The sequence below is a fragment of the Bombina bombina genome, chromosome 1, assembly GCF_027579735.1.
Source record: "Bombina bombina isolate aBomBom1 chromosome 1, aBomBom1.pri, whole genome shotgun sequence".
NCBI classification, from domain to species: Eukaryota; Metazoa; Chordata; class Amphibia; order Anura; family Bombinatoridae; genus Bombina; species Bombina bombina.
Window position 1 is genome coordinate 1,060,343,184 of NC_069499.1, and position 20,979 is coordinate 1,060,364,162.

The window sequence follows — 20,979 nt, forward strand, 5'->3', positions numbered from 1 at the left end:
GAAATTTATGTACTAATTGCATTGATGCTACTTTAAATAAGAGTCAATCTGTACATGTTAAGCAACATTCACCAGACAACGAGAGGGAAGTTATGCCGACTAACTTGCCTCACGTGTCAGTACCTGCATCTCCCGCTCAGGAGGTGCGTGATATTGTAACGCCAAGTACATCAGGGCGGCCATTACAAATCACTTTACAAGACATGGCTAATGTTATGACTGAAGTTTTGTGTAAATTGCCAGAACTTAGAGGTAAACGAGATCACTCTGGGATGAGAACAGAGTATACTGATAATGCTAGGGCCATGTCTGATACTGCGTCACAATATGCAGAGCATGAGGACGGAGAGCTTCATTCTGCGGGTGACGGATCTGATCCAAATAAATTGGATTCAGACATTTCAAATTTTAAGTTTAAGCTGGAAAACCTCTGTGTGTTGCTAGGGGAGGTGTTAGCGGCTCTGAATGATTGTAACACAGTTGCAATCCCAGAGAAAATGTGTAGGTTGGATAAATATTTTGCGGTACCGACGATTACTGACGTTTTTCTTACTGAAATTATTACTAAGGAGTGGGACAGACCCGGTGTGCCTTTCTCACCCCCTCCTATATTCAGAAAAATGTTTCCAATAGACGCCCCACACGGGACTTATGGCAAACGGTCCCTAAGGTGGAGGGAGCAGTTTCTACTTTAGCTAAGCGTACCACTATCCCGGTGGAGGATAGCTGTGCTTTTTCAGATCCAATAGATAAAAAGTTAGAGGGTTACCTTAAGAAAATGTTTGTTCAACAAGGTTTTATATTACAACCCCTTGCATGCATTGCGCCTGTCACGGCTGCGGCTGCATTTTGGTTTGAGTCTCTGGAAGACACCCTTGACTCAGCGACATTAGATGAGATTTCACTTAAGCTTAAGACCCTTAAGCTAGCTAATTCATTTATTTCTGATGCCGTAGTACATTTAACTAAACTTACGGCTAAGAATTCCGGATTCGCCATTCAGGCACGCAGAGCGCTGTGGCTAAAATCCTGGTCAGCTGATGTAACTTCTAAATCGAAATTATTTAACATACCTTTCAAGGGGCAGACCTTATTCGGGCCCGGTTTGAAAGAAATTATCGCTGACATTACGGGAGGTAAAGGCCATGCCCTGCCTCAAGACAGAGCCAAACCTAGGGCTAGACAGTCTAATTTTCGTGCCTTTCGTAACTTCAAGGCAGGAACAGCATCAACTTCCTCTGCTCCAAAACAGGAAGGAGCTGTTGCTCTCTACAGACAAGGCTGGAAACCTAACCAGACCTGGAACAAGGGCAAGCAGGCCAGAAAACCTGCTGCTGCCCCTAAGACAGCATGAAGTGAGGGCCCCCGATCCGGAAGCGGATCTAGTGGGGGGCAGACTCTCTCTCTTCGCCCAGGCTTGGGCAAGAGATGTCCAGGATCCCTGGGCGTTGGAGATCATATCTCAGGGATATCTTCTGGACTTCAAAGCTTCTCCTCAACAAGGGAGATTTCACCTTTCAAGGTTGTCAACAAACCAGATAAAGAAAGAGGCGTTTCTACGCTGTGTACAAGACCTTTTACTAATGGGAGTGATCCACCCAGTTCCGCGGTCGGAACACGGACAAGGGTTTTACTCAAATCTGTTTGTGGTTCCCAAAAAAGAGGGAACCTTCAGACCAATATTGGATTTAAAGATCCTAAACAAATTCCTAAGAGTTCCATCGTTCAAGATGGAAACTATTCGGACAATCTTACCCATGATCCAAAGAGGTCAGTACATGACCACAGTGGATTTAAAGGATGCTTACCTTCACATACCGATTCACAGAGAACATTACCGGTATCTAAGGTTTGCCTTCCTAGACAGGCATTACCAGTTTGTAGCTCTTCCCTTCGGGTTGGCTACGGCTCCAAGAATCTTTACAAAGGTTCTGGGCTCTCTTCTGGCGGTACTAAGACCGCGAGGAATTTCGGTAGCTCCGTACCTAGACGACATTCTGATACAAGCGTCAAGCTTTCAAACTGCCAAGTCTCATACAGAGTTAGTACTGGCTTTTCTAAGGTCGCATGGGTGGAAAGTGAACGAGGAGAAGAGTTCTCTCTTACCACTCACAAGAGTTCCCTTCTTGGGGACTCTTATAGATTCTGTAGAAATGAAAATTTACCTGACAGAGGACAGGTTAACAAAGCTTCTAAATGCTTGCCGTGTCCTTCATTCCATTCAACACCTGTCAGTGGCTCAATGCATGGAGGTAATCGGCCTAATGGTAGCGGCAATGGACATAGTTCCTTTTGCACGCCTGCACCTCAGACCGCTGCAATTGTGCATGCTAAGTCAGTGGAATGGGGATTACTCAGATTTGTCCCCTACGCTGAATCTGGATCAGGAGACCAGAGATTCTCTTCTATGGTGGCTTTCTCGGCCGCATCTGTCCAGGGGGATGCCCTTCAGCAGACCAGACTGGACAATTGTAACTACAGACGCCAGCCTTCTAGGTTGGGGCGCTGTCTGGAATTCCCTGAAGGCTCAGGGATCATGGACTCAAGAGGAGAGTCTCCTTCCAATAAACATTCTGGAATTGAGAGCAGTTCTCAATGCCCTACTGGCTTGGCCTCAGTTAGCAACTCTGAGGTTTATCAGGTTTCAGTCGGACAACATCACGACTGTGGCTTACATCAACCATCAGGGAGGGACAAGAAGTTCCCTAGCGATGATGGAAGTATCAAAGATAATTCGCTGGGCAGAGTCTCACTCTTGCCACCTGTCAGCGATCCACATCCCAGGAGTGGACAACTGGGAGGCGGATTTCCTAAGTCGCCAGACTTTTCATCCGGGGGAGTGGGAACTTCATCCGGAGGTCTTTGCCCAAATACTTCGACGTTGGGGCAAACCAGATATGGATCTCATGGCGTCTCACCAGAACGCCAAGCTTCCTCGTTACGGGTCCAGGTCCAGGGACCCGGGAGCGGTCCTGATAGATGCCTTGACAGCACCTTGGACCTTCAGGATGGCTTATGTGTTTCCACCATTCCCGATGCTTCCTCGTTTGATTGCAAGGATCAAACAGGAGAAAGCATCAGTGATCCTAATAGCGCCTGCGTGGCCACGCAGGACCTGGTATGCAGATCTAGTGGACATGTCATCCTGTCCACCTTGGTCTCTGCCTCTGAGACAGGACCTTCTAATTCAGGGTCCTTTCAAACATCAAAACCTAATTTCTCTGAAGCTGACTGCATGGAAATTGAACGCTTAATTTTATCAAAGCGTGGATTTTCAGAGCCAGTAATTGATACCTTAATACAGGCTAGGAAACCTGTTACCAGGAAAATTTACCATAAGATATGGCGTAAATATTTACACTGGTGCGAATCCAAGGGTTACTCATGGAGTAAGGTTAGGATTCCTAGGATATTGTCCTTTCTACAAGAAGGTTTAGAAAAGGGTTTATCTACTAGTTCGTTAAAGGGACAGATCTCAGCTCTGTCCATCCTTTTACACAAGCGTCTGTCAGAAGTTCCAGACGTTCAGGCTTTTTGTCAGGCTTTGGCCAGGATTAAGCCTGTGTTTAAATCTGTTGCTCCGCCGTGGAGCTTAAACTTAGTTCTTAACGTTTTACAGGGTGTTCCGTTTGAACCCCTTCACTCCATTGATATTAAGCTGTTATCTTGGAAAGTTCTGTTTTTAATGGCTATTTCCTCGGCTCGTAGAGTCTCTGAATTATCAGCCTTACATTGTGATTCTCCGTATCTGATTTTTCATTCAGATAAGGTAGTTCTGCGTACTAAACCTGGGTTCTTACCTAAGGTAGTCACTAACAAGAATATCAATCAAGAGATTGTTGTTCCATCATTGTGTCCTAACCCTTCCTCAAAGAAGGAACGACTTCTGCACAATCTAGATGTAGTCCGTGCCCTGAAATTTTATTTACAGGCAACTAAAGATTTTCGACAAACTTCTTCCCTGTTTGTCGTTTATTCTGGACAGAGGAGAGGTCAAAAAGCATCTGCTACCTCTCTATCCTTTTGGCTTCGTAGCATAATACGTTTAGCCTATGAGACTGCTGGACAGCAACCTCCTGAAAGGATTACAGCTCATTCTACTAGAGCTGTGGCTTCCACTTGGGCCTTTAAGAACGAGGCCTCTGTTGAACAGATTTGCAAGGCTGCAACTTGGTCTTCTCTTCATACTTTTTCCAAATTTTCCAAATTTGACACTTTTGCTCCTTCGGAGGCTGTTTTTGGGAGAAAGGTTCTTCAGGCAGTGGTTCCTTCCGTATAGAGATCCTGCCTGTCCCTCCCGTCATCCGTGTACTTAGCTTTGGTATTGGTATCCCATAAGTAATGATGACCCGTGGACTGACTACACTTAACAGGAGAAAACATAATTTATGCTTACCTGATAAATTCCTTTCTCCTGTAGTGTAGTCAGTCCACGGCCCGCCCTGTTTTTTAAGGCAGGTCTAAATTTTTTAATTATACTCCAGTCACCACTGCACCCTATAGTTTCTCCTTTCTCGTTTGGTTCCTGGTCGAATGATGAATGGGTGTGACGTAGAGGGGAGGAGCTATATAGCAGCTCTGCTTGGGTGATCCTCTTGCACTTCCTGTTGGGGAGGAGTTAATATCCCATAAGTAATGATGACCCGTGGACTGACTACACTACAGGAGAAAGGTATTTATCAGGTAAGCATAAATTATGTTATATATATATATATATATATATATATATATATATATATATATATATATATATATATATATATATATATATATATTTATGCAAAAATGTCCAGCACTCGCTATACTCAATAAACTTAGGGTGCTTCCCACAATGTATAAATAAGAAAGCCAAAGAGAGCACTCGCCTTCAATCAAAGTGAAATCTATTCCATATTGTTGAACACACAACAATATGGAATAAATTTCACTTTGATTGAAAGGGAGTGCTCACTTTGGCTTTCTTATATATATCATGTAATTTTAGCTTTGAAAATTAAGCAATTTCTAATACTCAGAACTTGAAATGCACCCTGCTGACTTCTCCAGGCCCTTTAAAGGGATATGAAACCCAATTTTTTTCATTCATGATTCAGATAGAGAATGCAATTTTAAGCAACTTTCTAATTTACTCCTATTACCAATTTTTATTCCTTCTCTTTGTATCTTTATTTTAAAAGTAGGAATGTAAGCTTAGAAGCCTGCTCATTTTTGGTTCAGCACCCTGGGTAGCACTTGCTGATTTTTGGCTAAAGAAAAAAATGTGTGTTTCATCTCCCTTTAAAGGGATATGAAACCCAAAAATTTTCTTTCATGATTTAGGTAGAACATACAATTTTGAGCAACTTTCCAGTTTACTTCTATTATCAAATTTGCTTAATTCGCTTGGTATCTTTTGTTGAAGGAGCGGCAATGCACTACTGGTTTCTAACTGAACACATGGGTGAGCCAATGACAGTCTGTATATATATATATATATGAAGCCACCAATCAACAGCTAGGACCCAGGTTCTTTGCTGCTCTTGAGCTTACATAGATAAACCTTTCAGCAAAGGATAGCAAGAGAAGGATGCTAATTAAATACTAGAAGTAAATTAGAAAGTTGTTTAAAATTGTATGATCTGTCTAAATCATGAATGTCTATTTACTGTCCCTTTAAGTGTGTTTCAAAATGAAACTGCTTTGAGGTATTTGAAATATTACATTGAATATTAAAGGAAGACTATTCAAATGGACTGAGCCTGCAGAAAGCCTCCCTGTCTTATCACTCTCACTATACAAAAGGGCAATACTTAAAGGGACATGAAACCCAAAATTTTCTTTCATGATTCAGATAAAGAATTTAATTTTAAACAACTTTCCAATTCACTTTTATTGTTTCATTTGCTTCCTTCTCTTGTTATCCTTCGCTAAAAGGTTTATCGTTGCAAGCTAAGGAGCAGCAAAGAACCTAGGTTCTAGCTGCTGATTGGAGGCTGCATATATATATATATATATATATATATATATATATATATATACACACACACTGATTGTGATTGGCTCACCCATGGGTTCAGTTTGAAACCAGTAGTGTATTGCTGCTCCTTCAACAAATCATACTAAGAGAATGAAACAAATTAGATAATAGAAGTACATTAGAAAGTTGTTTACATTTGTATTCTCTATCTGAATCATGAAATAAAAAAAAGTATTTATACTACAATTGGGCAGCATGTGCAAAATGATTTACTTTACTGATCTCCTTGTCTTATAAGAAATAAAACTTTATTTGTGTTGATGATCTGCAAACTTATTTTCTGATGTCCCTAAAGTCCTACTTCTTGGTTTGACTTTTTTTCTTCTTCTGTAAAACTTGTCACATTGTTGTTCTTCTATCACAACCCACTTGGTCAGACCATTCACTGCAGCCCACAGCTTTATCCAGCATGTAAGCACGCTACAGTGAAAGGAATGGCATAATCACCTTTTTAATAAGGTGAGGAAAGCAACAAAGTAACTACAGATGGCCCTCGTTTTACAACGGTTCAATTTACACCGTTTCAGAATAACAACCTTTTTTTCCAGTCATGTGACTGCTATTGAAAAACATTGAGAAGCAGTGCATTTATTAAAATAGCCAGTAGGTGGAGCTGTCCGCTTGTGTTGCAGCAAAGCCAAGTAAGCTGAAATTAATCAGCTTAACCAGACCTGAGCTACCGGGCAGATTTCAAAGGAACAAGATCTTCCTGTCTATAAATCAGTCCAGATTGGAATGCATAGAAAGAACTGTTTGCAGAAAAATGCAAGTGAAGTCTGTGTTGTGTGATTATTTTATTAGGTTTATAATGCTGTTTAGCATTTAAAGTCTTCATTTCAAAGCTTTAAAAATAATGTATTAGGTGTTACTTATGACAATTTTTGAGAGGGTCCTGGAACCTATCTCCCTCACTTCCCATTGACTTACATTATAAACTGGGTTTCAATTTACAATGGTTTCGATTTACAACCATTCCTTCTGGAACCTAACCCCGGCGTAAACTGAGGGCTACCTGTAATTGTGCACATGCTGCACAATTGTAGCATAAAAATTACTTTTACTGTTCCTTTAAGGAGCAATTGCATTACATTTAATATGCTGCAGCTGGTATAACAATTCATTGGGTATTCATTAAAAGGACAACAAATTACAGTTAGGTATCCTTTTAATTAAAAGCTGCCATTTATTTTTATACCATTTTATTCTCATAGTTGTATTCTATTTTGCTGCTTTATTGAATAGCAGTACATTTTGCTGTATCCATCTAGTGGATTAAGAAAAATGCAAATGTTGTATTCAGGACTTGTAATGCAAATATTTAGTTTTTTTTGTCAGTAGCATAATGAAAACGATTGCTCTTTCACCAGCTTTAAAGCTAAATGGATTTGAGAGGTACCATTGATTTGATTAGTTTTCCTTGCCCACATTTATAAAATGTACTTCAATATAAAGTACAGATGTGACCTTTCACAAAGGAACCATGACACTATCTCTGGCTACCTTAGGAAGATTTAGTGGTGAGGACTGGGTGATATATCACAGTATATTATAGCTTGTCATGGTTTGCTGACCAATGGCCTGGATCACTTGTGTAAGCACAATAAATCAGCAGACTTGCTCAGTAAAGCCTTGTTAATCTGTCAATACCTGAACATGTTTCATACTGTACCTTGCCATTATATCCCTTATGTCTGCCTGCCTCTTTATCTTTAAACTGTTTGTGTGTCAGAGACAATAAATTATCATGTGTTGCATGAGCTACAATTGCTAAATATTATTAAAATATTTATAGCAATGTAATACACACACATGCTTATCTATATGCTTTATACCAGTCAGAAAAATGTATATCAGATTTCAAATCTCAAAATATACTACGTTGCCAGGGAACCCTGAAGCCAGTGGGCATAATGTGCATAAACCATTGATATTTCTTAGCATAAAAGACTAGAGTGAACATAGAGTCATATGCTGTACTAAATACTTTATGTATTTTGCTGCATGGGTTGTACACAGCAATGCTTTTATACCACTGTTATTTGCAGCAATGTCTCAAATAGTGCTGCAGTTTTTTTTTATATCCTGAAACGTGCACATCAATTTCTACACCTCCGCTAATGACTTTCATAAATAGAAAGTTGATTTATCTTTTTTACATAATATGTTACAAAGTAAGTTGTGGAATTTACATAGGAGAATATAAGATTAAAAATATGTACATATAGAAAGTAAAGAATCACATAAAATGTTTAATTATGTGTTTTAAAAGAACTTTGCAATATACATTCATTTTTAACCTCCCATTTCATGTAATTTAAATGTGGGTTTTCCAACTAGAATGCACACTGCAGACCTTCTACATATCAATCGATAAATAGCCTCAGCAGAAGTTATCATTAACAGCAAACCAATGCAGTGATTGCTAAAATAATGACCATGACTAGTCTTGTATATTTTATTTACAAGTCCGGATTGGCTCCTATGAATAAGGCAAGTAGTAGGTGGAGTTTGGCTATTCAAAAGCAATTACAGTAAATGAGGTGTTAATTTGTTTTGAAAATGTTTTTAGTGTTGTTTTGTTACTCTATCGCAAAACAAGACTAATATCTTGCAATTACATGGGGTTGTGTGTTCCTTTAAAGAACCATTACACTTGACATTTCAACAACGTATAACATGTTATATTATTGCAAGTGAAACATTATTTCAATATACAATCATTATATATTTTGTTGCATTTTGCTGTAAAATACATCTAAAAATGTTAGACCTGTGAATATGCTGAATGACTTCATATAATGTCCTTGTATTTTATAGGGCGTGAGACTTTACTGCAGACTGCACAGCCTGCTGACTCCAGTGGTCAAGTAAGTTTTACGCTAAGCTCCCATAATGAGGAGTTTCTTAATAACACATATAAACTCTTCTCTTACATCAGGTTAAAACAGGTTTCTAGAATGGAAATTAAAATGCTTTGAGGCGCAATCACTACTTAGTAATAACATTTTACGACTGAGAGACAAGTACATAATGTATATGTTACATTTAAAAGATGGTAAAATGTTTTCTTTTTAGAGAAATATTTTGTTGAGCTGTGATGACGTATATTTACTTGCATTTGTAGTAATAATTATTGTTATTCTATAGTCTTTTTTTTGTTTTAAAGGGGCACGGAGCAAGTGTCCAGAAATGCAATAATTAAAGGGACACTAAACCCAATTGTTTTCCTTCATGATTCAGATAGAGCATGCAATTTTAAGCAACTTTCTAATTTGCTCCTATTATCAAGTTTTCTTCATTCTCTTGCTATCTTTATTTGAAAAAGCAGGAATCTAAGCTTAGGAGACAGCCCATTTTTTGTTCAGCACACTGTATAGCGCTTGCTGATTGGTGGCTACATTTTGCATTCTCCGTCTGAATCATGAAAGAAAAAAATTGGGTTTAGTATCCCTTTAATTTCCATATTGCTTACAGTGCATGTGCTTGTAGTGCTTCAGTATGTGCAATTGTACTGCTTTGTGTTATAACATAACATCTACTGTACATATTTATTATTCCTTAAACTGGATATTTAGCAATTCTTGCTTTTCTTTAAATATTGTGTTTTGTATCACATTCTTATAGAGAGGCTGAGATCTGTAACCTGAGTTTTAAAATGGCTGCAAATTGGCCAAACCAGCTATTTGATTTGCATCATTTACAGGTTACAGAAATTGATATTTGTCTTTTCTATGGAGAGTGGGATAAAGCACAATTTTTACACACAGCAAGAGATGTTTAATCTCCTTCTTAAACAGGCATAAAAGTAATTTTCTTTGCTACATATGTAAAGTGTATTTTAAAATGTCATTTTTTTTTAAAAAATAAAACAAGTGTACCTGCACCCTCAAAGATACCTTGATTGCTGTAGGTGCTCATATCTGTCCCTATTTGGCCACAAAAAACAAACAAATAAATAAATATATATACTTAAAGGGACACTAAACCCAAGTTTTTTTTTCTTTCATGATTTAGATAGAGCATATAATTTTAAGCAACTTTCTAATTTACTCCTATTATATATTTTTATTTGTTCTCTTGCTATCTTTATTTGAAAAAGAAGTCATCTAAGCTAAAAGGAGCCAGACAATTTTTGGTTCAAGACACTGGACATCACTTGTTTATTGGTGGGTGAATTTATCCACCAATCAGCAAGAACAACCTAGGTCATTCACCAAAATGAGCCGGCATCTAAACTTACATTCTTGCTTTTCAGAGATACCAAGAGAATGAAGAAAATTTGATAATAGGAGTAAATTAGAAAGTTGATTAAAATTGCATGATCTATCTGAATCACAAAAGAAACAATTTGGGTTCAGTGTTCCTTTAAAGGGATATGAAACAAAAAAAAATATGTTTCATAATTGAGATAAAGTATTGATTTTAAACAACTTTCCAAATTTTACTTCTATAATTCAATTTCTTCATTCTCTTGGTATCCTTTGTTGAAAACCATACCAAGGTGGTAGCTGCTGATTGGTGGCCTACTTATATGCTCCTTCTAATTGGCTCACCCAATGTGTTCAGCAAAATTGATTTAATTCTGTGTAGTGGATTGCTGCTCATCAACAAAAGATACCACAAGTATGTAGAAAATCTGATAATAGAACTAAATTGGAAAGTTGTGTAAAATTGTATGCTCTATCTGAATCATGAAATAAAAGGTTGGGTTTCATGTTAAGATCATTTTCAAGTGTTATGCCCCCTAAAGAGAGATATAAAGGTGCCAATGAAAAACTATTCAATGTATTAGAGTACTTTATTATTGCAATAATGTTTACGTGTAACTATGCGGCTGATCACAATCTATTGTTTGATCATTATTGGCAAGTTAACAATTGCAATCAGCCATTTCCTACTTTATCTGCAGCACTTTATTTATTATCATATCAGTAAAAATGCTAATTTTCTTAATAGAACGAGTCTTGTTTTTTTGTTCTCAATCGTAAACAACCCAATTATAAAGTCGTTTTTCACTTACCCAGTTCCACAGCTAAAAGTACTTGAGAAACCTAAGACATCATTTTTTTAACTTAATAAGTTTTAGAATGTAACAGTCTGAAATTATTGGATGCCATTAGGAAGCAACATCAACAAACACTACCAACTCAGTCAATTAAAGTTAAAAAAAATAATAAGCAATTTTTAGACAAAAATATGACCAAACACATTTGTCCACTTTACCAATAATCCCGAAGAATCACTACACAGCATAAACACTATTTAAAAGGAATCAGTCAACATTCAGACCCTTCTACCTGTGATGTAATCGATTAAACCAACAAAAAATGTTAATTCTGCACATTTGGTTTGTGAATAAGGAAATTTGGAGTTTCATGACATAGATAATGATTTTGTATTGTTTCTGGGAGCTTCTGGGGTATTAACAGCAGAAGTATTTTAGGATTGTGATCACTGGAAAAACACACTGACAATAATGGCTGATCAGAAATCGTAATCTGCCAAAAACAACCAAAGATTGTGATCAAAACATATGGAAACACATAGTTAAAGTCAGCTCCAGAACAGCAATGCATTACAACTGATGAGCCAATGACAAGAGGCATATGTGCATAGCCACCAATCACCAAATAAATTCCAGTAGTGCATTGCTGCTCCTGAGCCTACCTAGGTATGTTTTTCAACAAAATACAAGAAGAGAATGAAGTAAATTTTATAATATTTTCTTAAAGTGTATGTTGTATTGGAACCATGAAAGTTTAATATAAACCATTTTAATAATGTGGCACTTTTACTTTAGATTTCACATATAACGTGAGGAAATGAAGGCCCTTATTGCAGATCCTTAACAAATGGCTTCCATATTTTAGTTGCATAACAACTTGGTGGTCTTTTTACTTCAGAGCAGAACTGGAAAGTGCTTTGATAATGTCTGCTGATATTACTGTCAGCCATAAAGACAGGAAGAACATTCTTCTTTTAAATCAGTTTAGAACAAATGCTAATTTCCTGACAGTAATATTTCCATGTAAATGTGAACATCACAGCTGCAATGTGCAGTGCAGCCCTATCGCTTGCCTTTGATGTTTGATATGACATTTTGTTACAATTTAATGTTCGCCTATAATACAAGCGTGAAATGTCCATGCACTAATGCGAGACATGAGGCAGATGAGGGGGGCGAAGGATCACCAGATTTTATTGCCATGAGACGTGGCCTCTGTTCCACAGGTTTTATGGCAGATGCTCTCACTCCAAAAGGCCAGGCCTTTGTCATGCTAAAAGGATCCTTAGAGTTGACACTTTATCAATCATAATTTGCATAATTAAGGACACAATTATCTTGGGAATACTCCAAAGCAGATTATAGAAATAAATATGAATAGCAGGCTCTACTTCCTCAAAACAGCATATGAATAAAACCTCCTATTTGTACAAATGTACATATGTGCATTCTGAGGGCAAGAAATAATATACACTTGTCAACATTTTATCTATGAACTTATTTTGATTATTGACATGAAGGAAACATTAAATGTCCTTAATTGCCTAATATTGAATTATTGAATCACACTGACACATGATGTTATAATATTAAGTACATATAAATATTAGAAGTCTTACTTCCTTAATATTTATTTTTTCTGGCATTCTCTTTTGAAGGCCATTTTGCTAAACAGTCGTTTTTTTAGCTTTATGCCAGGACTGACATTTGAGTTCAGGATTTTCAGATTTTCAGAGAAAAGACTGATTGTTTGCTTTTTAAAGCTTCAGAAGTTGTAGAAATTTCACAGGAGTTCAAGATGATTATTAAAGGGACAGTCTACAATATCATTTTTTTTGTTTTAAAAGATAGATAATCCATTTATTACCCATTCCCCAGCTTTGCATAACCAACACAGTTATATTAATATACGTTTTACCTCTGTGATTACCTTATATCTAAGAACCTTCTGACAGCCCCCTGATCACATGACCTTGACTATTTCCAATCTATTGAGTTGCATTTAGTACTGTGTTGTGCTAACTCTTATATAACTCCCTGTGCGTGAACACAATGTTATCTGTATGGCCCACATGAACGAGCAGTCTCCTGTTGGGAAAAGCAAATAAAAAAGCATGTGATAAGAGGCTGTCTTTAGTGGCTTAGAAACAGGCAGACAGGTTTAAATGTTATAAAGTATATTAATATAACAATGTTAGTTGTGCAAAGCTGAGAAATTGGAAGTAAAGGCGTTATCTATCTTTTTAAACAATAATAATTTTAGTGTAGACTGTGCATTTAAGTTAATTTATGTGGCACATAATCGCATTACAGTGCATTCAAGACTAAGTCCCTACATTTATTAAACCACAAAAGAACAATGTTCCAAGACAAGGAACCTGTCACCTTGCCCTCTTTTGGATTGAGGCAGCCCTCGCAGCTGGAAGGGCTCTCTGCAGCTTCCTAAATGGAGCTCTAAGCAGAGGTTTGTGGTTTTTTTTGTACTTAAGTTTACAAAGCCATCAGTCTTTGTTCCTCTAAATACTTTTAATATTCAAGGTAGTAAAACGATTTAACTATGTGCTTAACTCTGGCAAAGAGCTTAAACTCAGGCAAAGTCCTGATTTAGAGCTGTAAGTTTTGCATCTTATGAGCAGGATACGGCTGGTCAGCCTATCAGAACCGGCTGTTTCATTACCCTGCCAGACATCGGCTTTGTTTTGCTTAGGACTCTTTGCTGGTATTAAATTCATAATGCCAGTCAAAATCCAGGTTTCAATAAATATCGCCAGGTTTTCAGACACCAATAAGCACTTTTGGAATTCAACCATATCGAAATCAGCCATTTTCAGTTGTTCGTATCGGAAAACTCATTATTTGTTCACTTAAAAAAGGCCCTATATATAACATCTTGTTCGAGGTGATTACAATCCAATATCTCAATACTTTACAACAGATTTTCTGGACTATCACTTTTCATACTGGACGAACTTATGAAGTTATGGTCTTTCTTGTATAGTTCTTCACTAGTGGATGTTCCTGCAATTTACATATTGTATTAATTGGTCAAGTACATGCAGGCCCATTTATCAAGCTCCGTATTCCGTCTTCAGACTCGCCAGAAACACAAGTTATGAAGCAGCAATCTAAAGACCGCTGCTCCATAACCTGTCCGCCTGCTCTGAGCAGGCGGACAGAAATCGCCGGAAATCAACCCGATCGAATACGATCGGGTTGATTGACACCTCCCTGCTGGCGGCCGATTGGCCGCGAGTCAGCAGGGGGCGGCGTTGCACCAGCAGCTCTTGTGAGCTGCTGGTGCAATGTTAAATGCGGAGAGCGTATTGCTCTCCGCATTTAGCGAGGTCTTGCGGACCTGATCCGCAGTGTCGGATCAGGTCCGCAAGCCCTTTGATAAATGGGCCCCATGGTGTCTTGGACAGCAAACACAAACAACTTGAAATGCGAGAAAACATAAATCACAACCAAAACATCATTAAAAGCCTTTTTGAAATTTTAAGTGACTGTACTTTAATTTTGAAAACGCAATTTGTCTAGACCATGTCTACACAAAAAAAGTTGTTTTTTTAATTTCCAGATAATTTTTTTTTTTATTCCAAAAAGGCGGCCAAAAAATTATTGAAGAAAACAAGACAAAAAAACAAACAAACAAACAAACATTTCTGTGCATTTTTTTTATTGTAGATCATAGAAGCTGTATCCAATCAATTGAGAATAAAAATGGACACACTGTACAAACCGCTCTATCAATATCTGAAGTGGTCAACCCCATAGTTCCTTATGCTCACTAATTAGAAAAATGACACATTCTGATTTTTTTTTTTTTACATAAAATATCCCTTTAATGTAATATTTGAAAGGTAAAATAATTCTTCATATCGTTGATATTGGCCAGCAATGTGTTCTTTTAAATTAAAGCACTCCGAAGTGTTTCCATCAAAGTAAGAAAGAGCTATGGGAATTCTTCAATCTGTGTAACACTTGGGGGAAATTAGATTATTTCATGACATATTTTTCAAATTATGTTAAAGATCATTTTTGAAAACAAATTGGTGCTTGCATGCAAACTTTTCAGTCTAACTACAAAGTGGATTTTATATTCAAGTTGTCTGCATATTTACAGCTAACCCTTTGCTTGCCTGTGCCATACATTTTAATACAGAGGTACTTCTTCTGTATTAAAGTGTAGACATTTTTAGTGATGGGCTACTGTGGAGTGTTCTTTCTTTCTAAAGTTTGTGTATATGTATGTGTATATATATATATATATATATATATATATATATATATATATATATATATATATATATATATATATATATATATATATATATATATATATATATATATAAATTTTAAAGGGATATGACGCCCAGAGTTTTTCTTTCATGATTCAGATAGAGCACACAATTTTAAACAACTTCCTAATTTACTTCTATTATCAATTTTCCTTTGCTCTCTTAGTATCTTTTGTTGAAAAGCAGAAATGTAAGCTTAGAAGCAGGCCCATTTATGGAGCACTATATGGTAGCAGTTTTGCTAGAATGTTATCCATTTGCAAGAGCACTAAATGGCAGCACTATTTCCTGCCATGTTGTTCTACAGATGCCTACCTAGGTATCTCTTCAACAAAGAATATCATGGGTGAGGATAGAGGATACATTTATCATATCTGGTGGAGTTGTCACAAAATCCGACCATACTGGAAATATATATATATTAAATTAAATATTAAATTCTGTTTTTCAGTTAAAACCTGCAATTGCACTACTTAATCTTCCCCCTAAACACCCTTGCATACTCCACCTTAAACAATTTCAATATACCCTAAACTCTGCCAAAACCCTGATAGCCCGGAACTGGAGGTCTTCAAGTGTCCCTTCCACAAACAAGTGGCTTGAACATATCTCAGAAACAGGGCCATTTCTAGAGAATCTGGCTCCCAGGGCAAAATTCCAAAATGCGCCCCCCCAGATTCTAAAGTCCCCCTCCTAGACCTTGCATGTCACTCTGTCATTTAGAGGTCAGTTCCAAAGCAGCAGTGCACTACTGGGACCTAGCTGAACACATCTGGTGAGCAAATGACAAGAGACAAATGTGTGTTGCGGCCAACCACCAATTAGCTCCTAGTAGTGCATTGCTGCTGCGAATGATATGTACATATGCTTTTCAACAATGGATACCAAGAGAACAAGAATATTTGTCTTTAAATAAGGAATTGGCCCACTCCTGGAACTCTGCTTTAGTGATAGTTTTCTTTGCCCAATTCTGGCTTCCATAGACCGGATGCAGCTTGTCTTCGGTGATACTCCTGGTTGCAGCTTCCAATCTCCCTATATGTCGGTAGCTAATTTTAGGAAGATTATCAGGCTCCCATGAATTATAAGGCATGTTAGGGGTAGGGTTAGTTTGTCGATCCACCATTACAATTGACTGATTAAGTCTCGATAGAGACAGCTCTAAGGGCCAGCCGTTGTCTCTGTTGGAATAATTTAGGACTGGGTAACTCACGTCTTGCTGATCCATCTCTCGGCATGTTATTTCCAGGCCGGAGTACTTTTGCCAGTGTAGAACGTCCTTTAGATGGAAGACATAATCTTCCAGGACTAATGCCTTTGTCAGCCCTGGGTCTAAGCTTGGTGTTGGCCTCTGCGGTGAAAGTGGATGTTTGGATCCTCTGGGGGGTGCACGCTTTGGAAGCCGACTGGGTCGGCCGCAGGGTTTTCAGCTGTGGGTTTAGGTGTCTCAGTTGTTGTTTGCTCGATCAGGGGCAATATAAGCAGCCATTCGTCCTCATCCCCTACATTGAGTTGTGATCGTATGCCGAAGCTATTAGCGATTATACGGGACAAGTTCCGATAATTTGCTTTCAGTAGATTGCAGGCTGCATCTTCAAAAAATTGCCAAGGTCTGGCCCTTTTCCTGGGCCGCTACTGCGTACCTCCTCATTCTGACACTTTAGGACTGAAGTTAGTGTCACAAACCAGATCAGATTGCTCAGCATAGTCTGTAGCTTTGAAATATGTCACATATGATCGTATTTGACACCACAGTCTGGCTATATGCAGCAGAAATATAGACTTGACTCTTCAGCCTCTAAAATAAGCGACCATCATGGCCGCCTCCCGGAAGCGTCTGCCCCTCTTGGTATGATTTATTGAAGAGTAAAACTAGGTAGGCTCATAAGATCTCAGGAGTGTGCACGTTTCTTTAGTACTCTATGGCAGCAGTGTTTTGCAACATTGTATAATAAATCTACAAATAATGTTGCAAAACAATGCTGCCATAGAGTACTAAAGACGTGCAAACTCCTGAGCTCTTATGAGCCTACCTAGTTTTACTTTTCAATGAAAGATATTGAGAGAACAAAGAAAATTTGATAACAGAAGTAATTTGGAAAATTGTTTAAATTTGCATGCTCTATCTCATACATCCTCAAACTTGGCCCTCCAGAGGTTTTGGAACTACATTTCCCATGACGCTTAGCCAGCATATCAACTGGATAAGCATCATGGGAAATGAAGTTCCAAAACCTCTGGAGGGCCAAGCTTGAGGATGTCTGCTCTATCTGAATCATGGAAGTTTAATGTTGACTTTACTGCCCATTCAAATAATATTAAGCTTTTGTAGATTATACATTGTGAGGAACTCATAACACATGCATACACAAACACATATAAGCACGACTGTGACCCACCCATAAACTATTTTCAACCATCCATTAATCTTTCAGTACTTAGATACAACTTTTTGTTTTCATGAAAATCCTAGAAAGATTGTCTTTTAAAATGGAATGTTAAATATTTAATTAACAGAGAATATACTATTTTGAAATAGTGACCATGCTTTTAAATGTATTAATGATTATTTTCATATTAATGAATAAAGCATACAACGTAATATATTACATTTTGTTAAAAGTTTTTTTAATGTGAACATGCACAATTTATTGTCACTTAGATGAGGTCAGTGCTGATTTGAATATATTACCATTTGAATACCTTCTTAAATCATCTGAGTCAAATCATGCATTAAAGAAATGAAGAGTGAAGAATATATCTATAAAGCCTTTCTAAATGATTTTGCAATGTTTCTAAAGCAAAATATTAGATGCATTGCAAACTAATCTTAACAAAACTATTTTTCTTTAGAATCCTCCCCTATAAATTCTTGCAATATGCCACTTATTTAGAATTAAAGATTAAATATTTTTCAAGTTTGATTTGTCATTCCCAAGGCATAAGTACCTGAAAACTGAGATTTATAATAGTTGTGACCGGCAGCCATAATATAGACATAGGGCACTATTCTCAAAAAACTCGCCAGCAAGGAGAGAAATCATCAGCTTTTTTTACTAAGCATTCTCTAGTAAAGTAAGTATCTCTCATTCACATAAAGCTTATTAGTGAACACCCCTTAAAGGGACAGTCTACACTAGACTTTTTATTGTTTAAAAAGATAAATAATCCCTTTATTACCCATTCCCTAGTTGTACATAACCAACACTGTTATATTAATACACTTTCTTCTGTTAAGTGTGATCAGTCCACGGGTCATCATTACTTGTGGGATATTAACTGCTCCCCTACAGGAAGTGCAAGAGGATTCACCCAGCAGAGTTGCTATATAGCTCCTCCCCTCTACGTCACCCCCAGTCATTCTCTTGCACCCAACGACTAGATAGGATGTGTGAGAGGACTATGGTGATATATTTAGTTTTTATATCTTCAATCAAAAGTTTGTTATTTTATAATAGCACCGGAGTGTGTTATTCCTTCTCTGGTAGAATTTGAAGAAGAATCTACCTGAGTTTTTCTATGATTTTAGCCGGAGTAGTTAAGATCATATTGCTGTTTCTCGGCCATCTGAGGAGAGGTAAACTTCAGATCAGGGGACAGCAGGCAGATTAATCTGCAAAGAGGTATGTAGCAGTTTATTATTTTCTGACATGGAATTGATGAGAAAATCCTGCCATACCGTTATAATGTAAACTCAGCCTTGAATGCAGTAGATGTAGCTGATATCAGGCTGTCATGTATGTATATTTTACACTTCAGTTTTCTGGGAAATGGTACTTCTCTGGCTTTTAAACTGTATACATAGACTTAACCTATTTTGCAGGGACTTGCAATAGGTTTTAAATGACAATTAATTATTGAGGTAAAACGTTTTTTTGCTGGCATGTAAAAACGTTTTTTTCTCTGAGGTACTGGGTGAAAAAATGTTTTGGGCACTATTTTTCCACTTGGCAATAGTTTTGATTTAAATTAGAGCAGTTCACTGATCCCTCTCACTGTTATGTGTGTGGGGGAGGGGCGATTTTTGGCGCTTTTTCTAAGCATCAGAAAAACTCAGTCAGAGGTTCATTTTCTTCCTGCATGATCCGGTTCATCTCTACAGAGTTCAGGGATCTCCAAAGCCTTTTTTGAGGGAAGTAATCATTACAGCAGAGCTGTGCTGATTGTATTGACTGTGATATAAAAAACGTTTATTTGTGTATTTTTTTCTGCTGCCTGGGTTAGTTATCATTTGCTGAGGGGAACAATCCTTTGCTAAAACTGTATATTCTGACAAAGATTGATGCTATAACTTAATTATTTTATCTGTTATAATATTTTTCTGTGCTTCTTAAAGGCACAGTTCGTTTTCATATTATTTGTAAATTACTTTGAAAAGTATTTCCAAGTTGCTGTTTATTTGCTAGTGTGTTAAACATGTCTGATTCAGAGGAATATCTCTGTGCTATATGTGTTAATGCCAAAGTGGAGCCCAATAGAAATTTATGTACTAAATGTATTGATGCTACTTTAAAAAACAGTCAATCTGTACAAATTGAACATATTTCACCAAACAACGAGGGGAGAGTTATGCCGACTAACTCGCCTCACGTGTCAGTACCTGCATCTCCCGCTCAGGAGGTGCGTGATATTGTAGCGCCGAGTGTATCTGGGCGGCCATTACAAATCACATTACAAGATATGGCTACTGTTATGACTGAAGTTTTGGCTAAACTACCAGAACTAAGAGGTAAACGTGATCACTCTGGGATGAGAACAGAGTGCGCTGATAATGCAAGGGCCATGTCTGATACTGCGTCACAGTTTGCAGAACGTGAAGACGGAGAGCTTCATTCTGTGGGTGACGGTTCTGATCCAAATAAACTGGACTCAGACATTTCAAATTTTAAATTTAAGCTTGAGAACCTCCGTGTGTTACTAGGGGAGGTATTAGCGGCTCTGAATGATTGTAACACAGTTGCAATCCCAGAAAAAATGTGTAGGTTGGATAAATATTTTGCGGTACCGACGAGTACTGACGTTTTTCCTATACCTAAGAGACTTACTGACATTGTTACTAAGGAGTGGGATAGACCCGGTGTGCCTTTCTCACCCCCTCCTATATTCAGAAAAATGTTTCCAATAGACGCCGCCACACGGGACTTATGGCAAATGGTCCCTAAGGTGGAGGGAGCAGTTTCTACTTTAGCTAAGCGTACCACTATCCCAGTGGAGGATAGCTGTGCTTTTTCAGATCCAATGGATAAAAAATTAGAGGGTTACCTTAAGAAAATGTTTGTTCAACAAGGGTTTATATTGCAACCTCTTGCATGTATTGCGCCTGTCACGGCTGCAGCAGTATTTTGGTTTGACTCTCTGGAAGAGACACTTCAATCATCCACACTAGATGACATCACACACAAACTTAAATTCCTTAAGTTAGCTAATTCATTTATTTCAGATGCCGTAGTACATTTAACTAAACTTGCGGCTAAAAATTCAGGATTCGCCATTCAGGCACGCAGAGCTCTGTGGCTGAAATCCTGGTCAGCTGATGTTACGTCTAAATCTAAATTGCTTAATATTCCTTTCAAAGGGCAGACCTTATTCGGGCCCGGCTTGAAAGAGATTATTGCTGACATTACAGGAGGTAAAGGTCATGCCCTGCCTCAGGACAAGGC

The 20,979-nt window shown here is 37.7% G+C and overlaps 1 protein-coding gene across 1 annotated transcript in view; it reads left to right on the forward strand.

Moving 5' to 3' along the window:
* PREX1 (phosphatidylinositol-3,4,5-trisphosphate dependent Rac exchange factor 1) overlaps positions 1–20,979 on the forward strand; it is a 631,853-nt gene that overhangs the window by 379,663 nt on the left and 231,211 nt on the right. The window contains exon 13 of the mRNA XM_053690087.1: positions 8,834–8,883. Within this exon, the coding sequence (XP_053546062.1) occupies positions 8,834–8,883 (50 nt within the window). The remainder of the gene's footprint in view (positions 1–8,833; positions 8,884–20,979) is intronic.